The sequence below is a fragment of the Epinephelus lanceolatus genome, chromosome 12, assembly GCF_041903045.1.
Source record: "Epinephelus lanceolatus isolate andai-2023 chromosome 12, ASM4190304v1, whole genome shotgun sequence".
Taxonomy (NCBI): domain Eukaryota; kingdom Metazoa; phylum Chordata; class Actinopteri; order Perciformes; family Serranidae; genus Epinephelus; species Epinephelus lanceolatus.
The window spans coordinates 26,744,784-26,758,961 of record NC_135745.1 but is presented as its reverse complement, the minus strand read 5'-3'; the positions used below and the strand labels follow the sequence as shown (position 1 = coordinate 26,758,961).

The 14,178-nt window shown below is 40.7% G+C and overlaps 1 protein-coding gene and 1 long non-coding RNA gene across 4 annotated transcripts in view; both read right to left on the bottom strand.

Moving 5' to 3' along the window:
* Nucleotides 1-14,178, bottom strand: part of LOC117249459 (complement factor H-related protein 1-like) — a 51,617-nt gene that overhangs the window by 37,241 nt on the left and 198 nt on the right. Inside the window, exons 2-14 of one of the 3 annotated variants that reach the window (XM_033650028.2) lie at nucleotides 13,900-14,091; nucleotides 12,493-12,672; nucleotides 12,146-12,337; nucleotides 11,971-12,027; nucleotides 11,618-11,779; nucleotides 11,357-11,518; nucleotides 8,954-9,058; nucleotides 8,766-8,852; nucleotides 8,546-8,596; nucleotides 7,538-7,699; nucleotides 7,281-7,451; nucleotides 1,075-1,100; nucleotides 506-940 (exon numbers count right to left, since the gene is read on the bottom strand). In XM_033650028.2, coding sequence (XP_033505919.2) covers nucleotides 929-940; nucleotides 1,075-1,100; nucleotides 7,281-7,451; nucleotides 7,538-7,699; nucleotides 8,546-8,596; nucleotides 8,766-8,852; nucleotides 8,954-9,058; nucleotides 11,357-11,518; nucleotides 11,618-11,779; nucleotides 11,971-12,027; nucleotides 12,146-12,337; nucleotides 12,493-12,672; nucleotides 13,900-14,091 — 1,559 coding nt within the window. In that variant the 3' untranslated portion in view covers nucleotides 506-928. Of the gene's footprint in view, nucleotides 1-505; nucleotides 941-1,074; nucleotides 1,101-7,280; nucleotides 7,452-7,537; nucleotides 7,700-8,545; nucleotides 8,597-8,765; nucleotides 8,853-8,953; nucleotides 9,059-11,356; nucleotides 11,519-11,617; nucleotides 11,780-11,970; nucleotides 12,028-12,145; nucleotides 12,338-12,492; nucleotides 12,673-13,899; nucleotides 14,092-14,178 lie in introns of those variants that run through there. The other 2 variants (XM_078173180.1, XM_078173182.1) reach the window with 2 other exon arrangements.
* Nucleotides 3,202-4,457, bottom strand: LOC144465092 (uncharacterized). Its single transcript, XR_013492441.1, has 2 exons — nucleotides 4,144-4,457; nucleotides 3,202-3,566 (listed from the first exon to the last, which is right to left on the bottom strand). It is a non-coding gene; the product is annotated as an uncharacterized LOC144465092 (long non-coding RNA).

The window sequence follows — 14,178 nt, the reverse complement described above, 5'->3', positions numbered from 1 at the left end:
CATCATGGTGCTGCTCTGGAGCCAAAAGAAAAGATGGACAAATAGGCTTCATGTTCACACACACTCCCACAGAAAAGGAGAAAAAAACATGCGAAAACAATTCTCGTCTGTTTCCTCTTCTTAAGCGCACACAAAGCTCCTGGATCCACAAAAACATTTCAGGCAGATTTACTTGAGAAATGCAAATGATTCATTAAATGAGAAAGAAACAGGTTGGATCACTGCAGATTTACATCAGTATCTTGTTGAAACGAGGCTTCTTACAAACATTATTTTATAGTTTCCTGTTCGGTGTTGCTCTTTGACCTCAGATGATACTGTTGATTTCATCCATTCATTTACTGTCACATTATGTGCTTCAAAGAGCAGCACAGGTTTTTTGGATTTATTGTTCAGTGAAAAAACAAACAACTACATCATTATATTTAAGTATTTTTTAAATTTTTGTGTTTCAGATCAAGCCAAAAAGCCCAAAATTGATTTTTATGAAATCCAGCACACGTTGTTGGCATATTCAAATTTTATGTATTTATTCAGTAATACATTGACTTGAATCCAAATGCAGCTGCATCTTCAATCTTCAATTAAACAATTGTTGTAATAAAAAAATTAGAAACAGAACTTTGTTTATTTGAAAGGTAGATTTAGGAGTAACACCCACCCTCTTTGGCTCAATCCAGAAATCAATATAAGCAATAAAATATACATTTTACACCACATTTGAATCTTTGTAGCTTTAAGCACACAGAGAATTTGTTGGTACATTATGTAGGCTGTCACAGATCAAAACAAAAAGCGAGAAATCATTTGATAAACAACACAACACAGTGTGTGACAGCATGGTCATAACTTAGCCAGCATAACTTGTTTTCCATCAGTGGTGAGCAAATCCAAAGGCAGCAGTATTCTTCCTCTTGGTGCTGTAGCCTCAGCAAATATCCTGGTTACAAGACAGAGGTTTGACAAACAGAAACAAACAGAGTCAAATATAATGTGAATAAAGTGATGCATAGTTGTCTTTCATGTGAGAAACATCAGCGTTCTTTAAAAAGTAGATCCAGGAGTTACACTCACCCTCTTTAAATCCCACCAGTCACAACCTGAAACAGAAAGAAAAAATAAACAAAACATTTTCTCAGTTTTTCTTGTTACTCTTAAGAAGACAGTCAGATGACTTCATACTTTTCTTGTCATCTTAAAGATTTTCAAGCAAAGCTAACAAAAACTACGGCCACCACCTTAAACTCCTTCACACTGGCTACGGTTACATGATGGCTTCTCCTTCGGAATGAAATAAATCTGAATGAAATCATTCGGAATTAAAGTTTTTCCAGGTAGTTTACATGGGAAATATTCATTCCGAATGAGGGTTTACATGGGAGATCAGTTCAATCGCCTTTATTCAGGTCTGCGCAAGGTTTGGGGCAGGGAAGGTTTCTGATTGGATAGGGGGCGGGGCGGATGTTACGTATTTACGTTTACCAGAAGAAAACACTGTAGTCCTCGCTCCGGATAACAAGATGCTTGACGCCGGCGTTCTTAGTGCCTTTTTCGGGCGTGTTTTGCTTATATTCTTGAAGCAGCAGTACGACAACAACCTTGTTCTGCTAATGCTTCGTCTGTTGAGGAGGAGAAGGGAGGTAGAAGACCGTGCTGTGGCGAATGGAAACCGGTGAGTGCTACGAGTCCGACTGCTCTATCTCAGCCCGTTGCTATGCAGCCCGTTGCTATGCGCGCTATATACGTCATCGCGCCAGAAGGGCAAGGAAACGAGCATGCGCAGAAAGACCGGAATGAATTTAAAGAGGAATGAGTGTATACATGCACACAAAATTCTTTCATTCGGAATGACAAATGGAATAAACCACCCCCTTTAATCGGATTTAATTTTCAATCGGAATGACCATTTTTCAGTCGGAATGACTGTTTACATGACCACTTTTAATCGGAATGGCCTTTCATTCAGATTAAAAGTGGAATTAAACTGTCCATGTAAACGTACTCACTGTGATGGCTATGCCTGCTATCCCGCACACTCACTGTCTCAAGGCCCGCCTTCTACGACTTTATGAATCCTACTTTACAAATACCCTTTTTCCATCGTCACTTTTGGCCACAACGAGTGAAGCCATGCTGCGCCGATCTGTGTTTCCATTGTCAGTTTAGACACGCTGTGCCACGCCAAGCCACACCAGAGATGGACCTTCTCAGGAGTAGGTCCAAAAGCCGGGCAGCCGGCCCTCAAGCAGGTAGCGGTGATGTCTCGCCAAATGCAGCCAACACCCAACGTTCCCCGTTCTCCCCCACGAACAAGCGTGTGTGTAGCAAGACTCTACTCACCTCTGTCTGCAGGAGACCAGAGAAAGGTGTTTTTAAAAGTCTCTGTGTGTGTTCAGCTCTCAGTACTTTTGTAGCTTCTAACTGAATCTCTGTGGTTTGGAGTTTAGTTTCTGTCCTGCGTCCTGTTTTTACTTTAGAGATCTGCTTTATTTTACTGTTTCATGTTCGCTATCTGCCGTGTTAGAAGTTGTGTGAAGTTACTGCTCGAAAACTCAACAACATTTCCTTATTTTGCTGCTTCACAATAAAAGCTTTTAAAACAACAGGGGACTTGTATTGTGAAGAATCGATAGAAAAGTCATTCCTGGCTGTTGGTGACTTTTCAATGTGCTAACTTCTGTGGAAAAAAGAATACATTTTTTGTGTTTTTATTATTATATCAGGTAAATGACATGTTTAACCTTCAGGAGCTTTTATTGATAGAGCTTAAGCATTTAAATAATAATAATTATGGGTGGATTGTTCAGACATGGACTGTGAGAGAGTTCCACCCTGTTAGGGACATATTCATAGGTACTACAAAGTGTTAATTATGTAAATATTTAACAATACTTAGTTTTTATAACACCTTATTGTCCCTGTCCCTTATTCCATCATATAAGTTTGTTTTCTTCTTTGAATAATAATGAAACAAGAATTGTTAAGTAGAACGTGTGTTCGTTGTTTAGGACCATCACAATTTTGTACCCGATTTACCCAAAAGGGTAAATAATAGCAAATTTGCTCAAAAAACATATGTATGCTGTTAATCCCTTTCAGCTCTGCAAATTAACATAAAAACATGCAAAATATTTAACAAGGTTGTTATGTTATTTAAAAAAAAAAAGAAAAAAGTGACTAACAGGGTGGAAAGGACACTTACAGGGTGGAATTATCAACAATGACTCAGTGAGTTTCAACAATGATTTTATTAAACACACATTAACATTAACATTAAACACATTAATTCATTCATTTATTATTATTTAATTCACTAGAGACTTATAAATAATAATAATAATAATACATTTTATTTATATAGCACTTTTCAAACAAAGTACAAAGTGCTTGACAATAAAAGCAGAGTCAAAATTCAAACAAAACAAGGCATATCTGGCTGTAATCCTGCTCCAAGGCCATTTCTCCCTCTCTTTCCTGAGATACTCTGCTCTTCTTTCTGGATCAGCGTCTCTCCTTTCTCTGTAGCAATGCTGCATCTCTGCTGCACTTAGTGCTGGAGCCATTTCCTAACAAATACATAATTTAACTTTATATTATCATGTAAATTGTATAGACCACACAATATTGATCAATTACTGTTTAAATGCATACTGATTACACACAAGGGGGTGTGATCAATTGATAAGACAAGAAAAGCCAAATAAATGTTGAATAACTTATTATAGTTATAAAGTGTAAACCTTTAATACATACTGGTAAATTACATGAACAGTTTAAATGACATTTGAATATGTTTATATCAGCATTAATATGCATTTCTTTACATTTTGTAATAGATTTTCCACCCTGTTAGGTGCATGTTCCACACTGTAACATGGTGGAACATGCACTTAACAGGGTGGAATTTTGTCAACCAAATGAGCTATAGCTCTGTGAGGCAGCCATCTATAGTTAGCTAACTTTGCACACAAACAGTACTTTAGTATATATATCAAACATGTTTGTGATTATTTCAAAATGTTGCTTACTTTCTTCACAATTTAGCATGATAGGGTGGAAAGTTAAGAGTAGGACATAAAGGTTAACATCATAAAACTTGTAAAAAAAAAAAAAAAAGAAGACATACAGAAAGTTGGGACTCACCTCTCTTTGTTCTTTTGAATTCCCGCCAAAAGAGTGATCGCACTTCCTGAATGTGGCTTCATGGGAATTGTAGGTTTTTTTTGTTTAGAAGGTGAAAAACCACAAACTTCGATTTCGAGGACACACAGTAAATTATAAAAATGATAAATAATAACAATTGTTTCCATTGATATATATTTATAAGTAGAGAGATTTTAATTTGATTTATACAATAATAAAGGCACATTTATATTTATTTATAATTATATCGCAAATGTGTCTCATTGAAACTGAAAATTTGCTTTGGAGACCAAAAAAAAAAGTAATTAAAATTAAAATAAATATATTATATATATTTAATAAATATATTTGTGTTAATCTTACAAAGAAGACCTCAATCTATAATAAAAGCTTTTCACCATAAATATTTCATTAATTTTAAATAAAATATTAACATTTATTTCCTGGGGACAGAAAAGTCACCAATATCCAGGAATGACCCTATTACTGAATTAGCGGAACTTTGTTAGCGGCTTTTCTTCAATTAAGACAAATGTAATAAAACTACAGGGAGGAAAGTGAAAGCAGAAACAGCCACAGTGAGATGTTGATGAAGAGCTGCAGACAACAGGCTCTGCAAACAGCTCAGCTCCAACAGGTTAACATCTTTTACCTGCCCTGCTGTGGAAAAACACACAGCAAAAATAACAGGGGACCTTAGCTGTGGATCGAGCCCAGTCTCACTCCGAAGTTGTGGAATTCTGGCGCTTGGGCAGTGATTTGCGGCATCAGACACCAACGAAAGAAGCTGTCCTTTAATGTTGGCATGTTATGCGGCCAGTTGCCGGTATAGTTTAGGGATGCCCGGCGGTGTCAGAGGGAAACGCTGTGGGACAAGGACGAAAGTTAAAGGGATAGTGCACCCAAAAATGAAAATTCAGCCATTATCTACTCACCCATATGCAGAGGGAGGCTCAGGTGAAGTTTTAGAGTCCTCACAACACTTGGGGAGATCCCAGGGGAGAGGGTGTAGCAGCACAACTCCATCTAATGGAGGCTTACGGCGCCCCAGATTCAAACGTCCAAAAACACATAATTGAAAACACAAAATATCTCCATACTGCTCGTCCGTAGTGATCCAAGTGTCCTGAAGCCCCGACATAAAAAGTTATTTGGAAAAATGTCATTTGAACTCTGTTTTTAGCCTCATTGTAGCCTGCAGCTCTAACTGCCTCTAACTTTTTATGTCAGGGCTTCAGGACACTTGGATCACTACGGACGAGCAGTATGGAGATATTTTGTGGTTTCAATTATGTGTTTTTGGACGTTTGAATCTGGGGCACCGTAAGCCATCATTAGGTGGCGTTGTGCTGCTACCCCCTCTGCCCTGGGATCTTCGCAAGGGGTTTGAGGACTCTAAAACTTCACCTGAGCCTCCCTCGGCATATGGGTGAGTAGATAATGGCTGAATTTTCATTTTTGGGTGCGCTATACTTTTAACGCATTGAAAGTCTGAGCGAGGTGGGCGGGAGGGATGATGGATGGGTCCAACAAACACCGACTTTCACCCGTGTTGCTTCCTGTAACATTGTAAAGTCAAATCCTGTTCTTTTTTCCTAACCCTAACCATGTGTTTTTGTTTCAGGAAGGGAAAAAAAACATCAGTTAGCAGTGTTGTACAGATGTAGTGTGTTTATTTTGAAGGAGACTGTATGTAAACGTTAAATTTTCTGTGAAAACAGAAGTGTATTTTGAAAGAAGAAGATGATTATGATGAAACTGGTGATTTACACCCCTAGTCCTGACCTGACAACCCATATTGGTGAACACTACCTAAGCCAGCTAAAGCCTTCATCACGGTATTAGAAGTACAGTGCTAAATCAGTGACATTTTGGGAACTGCGGTTACTAACTGTGGTTAGATGACCAATTCCACTTCATGATTGTATGCTGAATATGTGGCTTGCAGGGGTTTAGCTGAGCTTAGTTGAGCAGGGATTTATTTGTGGATTTTAGTGCAGCTTTTAACTTAATGAAGACACATATACTCCTGAAAAGGCTAATTGATCTTAACACTAACACAGGTAGTTCTCTGGATCAGAGACTTTCTCACCTGGCGTCCACAGAGAATCTGTGTCAGGGGGAACATGTCAAATGTGTCCACAAGGATGTGTTCTTTCCCTTGTGCTATTCTCTGTGTGTTTCCTCATGAATTCATGATAAATGAGGAACATTTTAGATTGTTTAAATATGCTGAAGACAGGACCTTAGTTGATCTTATACAGCAAACAGACCCATCAGGTGAAGCTGCCTACCTGGCCCACACTAAGGTCCTTCAAACATGGTGTCACATCTGTAAGTTAGAAATTACTGTGGCCAAGAATAAAGAATTGATTATCTGCGCAAAACAAGATTTGAAGACAGAGCCGATGCCTTTAGCTTTTTGTCACGTTTCTTGGGCCACTCCTGAGCAGCTTCTGCAGTATGGCATGGTGCATTTTGCTGCTGGGGGGGGGGGGGGGCACTGCCATCAGGGAGTTCCAGTTGCAGTGAGGGGGGGTTACTCAGCCCACAGCAGTGTTTGGGTGGGTGGAGGGCGTCAAGTGGCATCCACATGAATGCCATGACCAAAGGTCTCCCAGCAGAACCTTGCATTGTAATAAAATGATCAGTGTTACTCACTTTAACCCGCCATTGGTTTTAATGTTTTGGCTGATCTGTGTATTTAAGAAGTCCTTCATCCCCAGACTGATGAGTTTTAAACCACAGACAGACAATGAGCTGATTAAATGTGTTAAAGTGTTTTGTAATGACTTGATACGCTTGTCTTACTGACTATTGGTCTGCTTTTACAATGTTGTCTTTTGTGTTTGGTGAGCTGACAAATTTCCACCCATGGTGGACAATAAAGATCTATTCTATTCTATTCTATTCTATTCTATTCTATTCTAGCATGAAGACTATACTATCTGTCAGATAGTTAGTACTCAATCAATCAATCAATCAATCAATTTTATTTATAAAGCCCAATATCACAAATCACAGTTTGCCTCACAGGGCTTTACAGCATATGGTTCCTTAGCTGGCAGTGATTTGGAGAAATCTGTGACCTTATTGTATTTCTTGTTAATCTGTAATGAGTTTAAAGTGATACTTACATCTGGAAAGTCTGATTCTTCCATTATTGCAGCGAGCCACAGAATAATGAGTCGTCCACCATCGCTCCTGATGCACACATTCCAATCTCGCCTTCTCACCCTCTTTTATATATTTAACTCCAGCAGGTATTAATTCAGGATAGTCACCAGTGTCCACAGAACAGAAGGCAGCTGCACAAAAGGAACAATAAAAAGAAAACTGTTAACTTTTTTCCAGCTACACTCTTTGACATCCTTTAGACTCGATTTGTTTTTACCTTTGCAGGTGGGTGTTTCTGACCATTTCCCGTTGCTGTAACACACCACACTCTGTGGACCCGTTCGTTTGTAAAATGGAGCACACTGGTACCTCAAAAACATTGGATTGTTTTCCACAACATCACCATTAGGAACTACGGGGTGATTTCCACAGGTCCTAACTGAAATAAAAAAATAAATCAACAAAGAGGATTCTCTTAACAAATATTTCAAGCTGTCATATCAGAGTAAATGATTCTGTCAGCTTCTTACTGGCTGCCTCACTGATGGAACTAATCTACCCCCAAACCACTCAATACAGATATTGGTAAATGGCTGGAGAATTATTGCTGTAATTTACTGGTTAGAAATGAATGAAATACAATATTTTTGACCAAATAACCCTGAATTGGTGGAGATATTACCCAGTGCATGTGATGTACCTGCCTCATTGCCGTCTCAAATGTCTTAATCCTGGTTCAGCCATATGATCAAATAAAATCAGATTTATTCATAAAGCACATTTAAAAACAACCAGAGTTGACCAAAGAGCTGTAGAGTAAAATAAGTAAAATTACATTACAGCAAAACATGCACAAATAAACAAGTAAAAAAAAGAAAACAAAGCATAGAATAGTGAGATCTGACAATAAAATATAAAAGTTAAAACACAACCTTAAGGACAATCAAAGGCCTTAGAAAACATGTGGGTGTTGAAAAGGGTAAGCTGTTCCAAAGCTTTGGGGCAACTACTGCGAATGGACTATCACCCTTCCCCCTTAGTCTGGATCACGGGACTGCCGGGAGCAACTGGTCTGAGGATCTGAGAGATCTAGTGTTGGAAAGGGGGCAGAGGGGCTCAGCAATGTATCTGGGTGCCAGGCCAGGTAAGGCTGAAGATGAAGATTAGATGCCAAGGGCCCCAGGTGGTATGCTATACCCCGGATGGACAACTTTAGTTTTGAAACCTGCTGTATAAACACAGTTTATCATATCATGTAAAAGAAAAAATGAATCAACTTATTTACTTGTTGTGATCTGAAGTTGAATCTCTTTCTCTTCGGAGCTGCTAGCAGACCCTGTAAGATACAGCGGACGCACCACTGAGTATCACACTGTGATGTTTTTATGAAATTCTCTCAGAACGTCTAAACATCTTTGCCGACAATACTGTTGTCCACACAATTGACACTGAAGATTATATTATATTATATTCTTCATTCAAGTCTCATCCAAATCCAAACCTACCTCCACCCACAGGCTTTGTCCCATTGCCAGTCAATGTAGTGTGTCCCCCACCTGCAGATCCACCATGTCCAGTACCTGGTCTGCTGCCTTAATGGAAAAGAGAAAACACAATGGATATACATATTCTATGGAGAGAGCCCACATCAATGGATTTACTCATTCATATTTAATACGGATCAATAACCAACCTCCACCTTCAGGGTGTATCCCACTCCCAGTAGATGTAGTGTTTACACCAGCTGTTCCCACCTCTGCAGAACCGTTCTGTCCAGCACCTGGTTCAGTTTCCATGCCTAAGTAGAAAACATTATTGTTATACAAAATGTACATATACGTATTCACTAATTTTCCGCAAACGCTTTTCTTGTTGGGGGGCACAAGGATGCTGGAGCCTATCCCAGCTGACATTGGGCGAGAGGCAGGGTTCACCCTGCACAGGTCACCAGACTATCACAGGGCTGACACATAGAGACAGACAACCATTCACACTCACATTCACACCTATGGGAAATTTAGAGTCACCAGTTAACCTGCATGTCTTTGGACTGTGGGAGGAAGCTGGAGAACCCGGAGAAAATCCACGCTGACACAGGGAGAACATGCAAACTCCACACAGAAGGGCTCCCCATCCCCTAGGTTCGAAACCAGGAACCCTTTTGCTGTGAGGCCATGGTGCTAACCACTGCATATACACCGATCAGCCAAAATATTAAAACCACTGACAGGTGAAGTGAATATATTTGATTATTTTGTTCCAATGCATTGTTGTGCTGGGAAATCTTTGGTTCTGGCATTCATGTGTCACCACCTGACATGTTCCACCCAGTCAAACACTGTTGCAGACCAAGTACCCCCCCTCGTGGCAACAGTACTCCCCAATGGCAGTGGCCCCCCAGCAGAAAAAAACAGCCTGCCACACTACAACAACTGTTTAGAAATGGCCTGTGGAGCGTGACAAAAAGCTCAAGGTGTCAACCTGACATCTAAATTTCCCAGGTCCCAATCTGCTCAAGGATTCTTGTGATGTGCTGGTACCCCAGATGTACCGATAATCCAAGGTGGGGCCTCCTTGGATCGGACTTGGCTCTGACCTGTCGAGGCATGGACACAGGATCTCTGGGAGTGTCCTGCGGTGTCTGGCACCAGTGCGTTAGCGGCAGATCCATTTAGTCCAGTGGGTTGTGAGGTGGGTTAATGGCACGTGCCACAGATGCTCATTCAGATTGGGATCTGTAGAATTTGGAGGCCAGGTTGACACTTTGAGGTCTTTGTCACATTCACTGGGCCATTCCTGAGAAATGTTTGCAGTGTGACATGGTTGGTGCATTATCCTGCTGGGGGCCACTGCCACTGGGGAGTACTGTTGCCATGAGGGGGGTACACAGGGCCGCCCCTCCCTAAACGCAGAACACGCACTGTGCATAGAGCCTCATCTTCCATAGGGGGCCACATTTTGCGCAAGGGGACACATTTGCGCAATGGATGCGCATATGCGCTACCGTGAGACGCGCGTAGAATCAGCTCGAGGAAGGAGAGCAGAGACCTGTAATATGACCGTGCATGCGTCGCTGCAATGATTGACAGCACTCGACATCTGACCAATCAGAGGGGTGCGCCGGCAGGCACTTGCAGAGCTGCAGCAGGTGAAGAGTTGTCGACATGTCGTCCAAAAGACAGTCAGGAGCGAGCAAGAGGGGAAAAAAAGGCAAAACGAGAGGAAGCTCGTGCTTCACGTTGAAGGTGGGTGTTGTTGAAATAAAACTTTGTCGCACAAACACCTAAGCTGCTACTCATTAGATAGGAATTTCTGTCTCCAGTCTCTGTCTAGACTGGAGAAATTTTTTTCTTCCAGCGGCCCTGATTAACATTTCTTGAATGTCTTGTTAACGCCCTATGCATTCACCTCTGATGAAAAGGAGTAGTAAAATGACCAGTTGGTGGTCGTATATATTGATAGGCTATAAACTTTAGCCTTTATATAATATATTGGCTAAAGTTTATAGCCTATCAATATATGTTATTAATATAAGTTTTCAACTCCTTTTTGGAGGTAAATGTCGCCATCTGTTGGTGAATTTAATTCATAACAGTCAGCTTTTGAGGAGAGAAATACTGATTGAAATGAGTGTGTAACTGATACATTTGTTGACAGAGGGAACTAAACTTGAATGCAAAGTTTGAAATATCACTCCAAATAAAATTTCGCTTAGGGCCCCAATTTGGTAAGGGGCAGCCCTGAACCTGCATGTCTTTGGATTGTGGGAGGAAGCCAGAGTAAACAGAGAAAACCCACACTGACAAGGGGAGAACATGCAGACTCCACCTGGAGGGGCTCCCCCACCTTGGGCTCGAACCAGGAACCCTCCTCCTGTGAGGTGACAATGCTAACCACTGCACCACTGTGCTGCCAATTAATCAATCATTAACTAATGATTAACAATTATGACATTTGATTGTGAGGTACTTAAATAGTTAGTTCCTCATTTGTTTCCCATTACTTCTAAATTTTGTGTACATTATTTCAAAATGAATCGGCTGAAATTAAAGCATAGTGGCAAATTAAAATGTAAAGAACTAAATTACACACTTACACTGGGTGAAATGTATTTTTCCATTAGTGCACTGAACACGGCTGCTGTAATCCTGCTGAATACACGGAATATGTTTCTCCTCTCCTTCCTTTAAATACTCAACTCCAGATAGTCTAAAATTGGCCCCAACATGTTCAGCAGGATCCAGGACGCAGAACGCCTCTGTACAAAATTACCAGAAAAACACATGTGTATCATTATTTGGGCAACATCTTTCATAAACCTTTGAAATGAAGAATACTGGTATTGACTTGTTTATACCTTTGCAGATGGGTAGTTGTGACCAAGTCCCATCACTGTAACACACCACGGTGCCTAAACCGACTTGTGTGTAAAAAGCATTACATTGGAACTTTATATACGTTCGATACCTTTCCACGACATCACCGTTTGGAACGTTCGGGTATGCTCCACAGTGGTCGACTGAAATACCACAAAATAAAAGAGGTTATTTATTGCTGTCATAGTATCTCAGTGAAATGGTGATCACAACTGGATAATCTCCAAAGGCTGTTTCATTACAGTAACTGGTCAGCATGGGAAGAAGTATTTAAGAAGTTGCATTGAGTAACATAAACTAAGTCTGATACATGTGATGAATCTGAATGAGTCACCTGTTGTGATTTGAGGTCTACTGTTTCTCTCATTCGAGCCAGAGGTGCTAGAAGATTCTGTGAGATACAGAGCAGATAAAGACACATAAGTTAGTTTCACTTTGTCCAGTATCTGGTAATAATAATAAAAAAAAGCATCTTTATCGCTGCATGTCTTAGCACATTGTCCACTTACTGCATGTTGGGCCTTCAGTCCAGTTGCCATAGATGCAAAAGATGGACTTTGTGGTGTCTGCTTCCTCTACAGTATATCCATCTTCACATTCATACTGCACCTCTGAAACTGCAGCAAATACCTCCTGGTATTCCTGATGAATGATGACTGCATGGGGGATTTTAGGGGGCTCGCCACATGCATTAATACTTTCTGTTAAAATTGGTATATTAGTCATGAAAAAGAAGAGTTAATAAAGGAGCTCAGATGAGTGGTTACTTGCTTGGCTCAGTTAGCTGGTGAGAACTTAAACGTAAGAATAACTTGTCTTTGTTTTACAGCTTGTTTGTACAGAACATCAGACTTACTCTCACAGACCGGCAGAGACGTCCATGTTCCGCCATTACATTTGGCTGTGACATGTCTGTATTTAGGTTCATATCCTTCATCACATGTTATCCTGATTATTTGTCCATCCCTATACCAACCACTCCGGTTTCCTGTGTATTTTGCATTGGGTATATCTGGTGGCAGGCAGGCTTTTTCATCTGAGAGGAAAAAAGAAACAGACATATATTTTACCATGGTTTTCTAGAAGGCCATTATTTGCGTGAATGTTATCTCCAAAGATTCACTGATGCTCTGCTGCCTTAAAATCAGGGCAAGGTGACAAGGGACAAGGGTTGCACCTTGTCACTGATTCTGTTTGTGATAGTCATGGACAGGATCTCAAGGCACAGCCTGGGGGAGGAAGGGGTCCGGTTTGGGGACCTCAGAATTACATCTTTGCAGACGATGTAGTTCTGTTGGCTTCATCACACTGTGACCTCCAGCATGCACTGGGGTCAGCACCTTCAAGTCTACCCACTCTGTGAGGGAGAGAGTTACTGCCTCAAGTGAAGGAGTTCAAGTACCTCTGGGTCTTGTTCATGAGCGAGGGTAGAATGGAGCTTACGATGTATATATGGTTTGGCACAACATCTGCAGTGATGCAGGCGCTGCGCCGGACTGTTGTGGTGTAGATGGAGCTAAGCCAGAAGGGCAAAGCTCTTGATTTACTGGTCCATTTACGTCCCAACCCTCACCTAGGGTCATAAGTTTTGGGAAATGACCGAAAGAATGAGATCATGGACAGAAGTGATAGTGCGTTGCTGGGGAGAGGGATGTTTGTAGTACTTTGCTTAACCTGCTGTCCCTTTGACCTGGCCCCAGATATGTGGATAAAACGGATAGATGCTAGCACTCAACATGAAGTCCTGCTGAAGCTGATGAAAATATAAAGTGTTTTGCAGGTATTTAGTTATCATGGAGCCCCAAAGGGTACCTGGGGATGAAAAGATGAATATAACCTTAGATCGGCACATGTGAAAGCTTTACCTCAGGAAATGTCTTGATGGTTCAGAGCATCACAACATGAACACACATCACCACAAATCTGCACCTAAATTTTCACCTTCACCCAGCCCTTTGCATGTTGCACTGCTGCAGCAGGTGGCACGGAGAGCACAAAAGTTTTTGGGGCTGCGTGATAACTAAAAAAACATAATAATTTTATAATAAGCTTGTTGGAAGGAAAGTATGTATCTATTATTTTTATCCATCTATTTTTTTCTCTCCTTTAGTTATAACCAAATTATTTGAGAAATTAAATGATGGTGTTAGATGAGAAGTCAGAGGATCATCAAAGTTATAACAATTCATCCGACAGACTGACAACAACGCTGCAACCATGGGGACAAAAGGAAGCAACAGTAGACATGTTTAGGAACACTTACCTATACACTGTGGTTCAGGAGACCATTTTCCATTGTGACATGTGCTTGTTGCCCACCAACCCTTCACTGCTGGTTTACGTCCTTCAACACAGGTATAGCTCAGCTTTGTTCCGTAAGAATAAGTCTGTTGTTTTGGGGCAAAGAAACCACCATCCAGTCTGGGAGCACTACACGACTGTGCTGCACTTTGTGCTAAAACACAATGATAAGGACGATTACTAAACAGTAACTGTATTTGTTGTTAAGAAATTCAAATGATCGTATGTTAAAGTGTTTGAT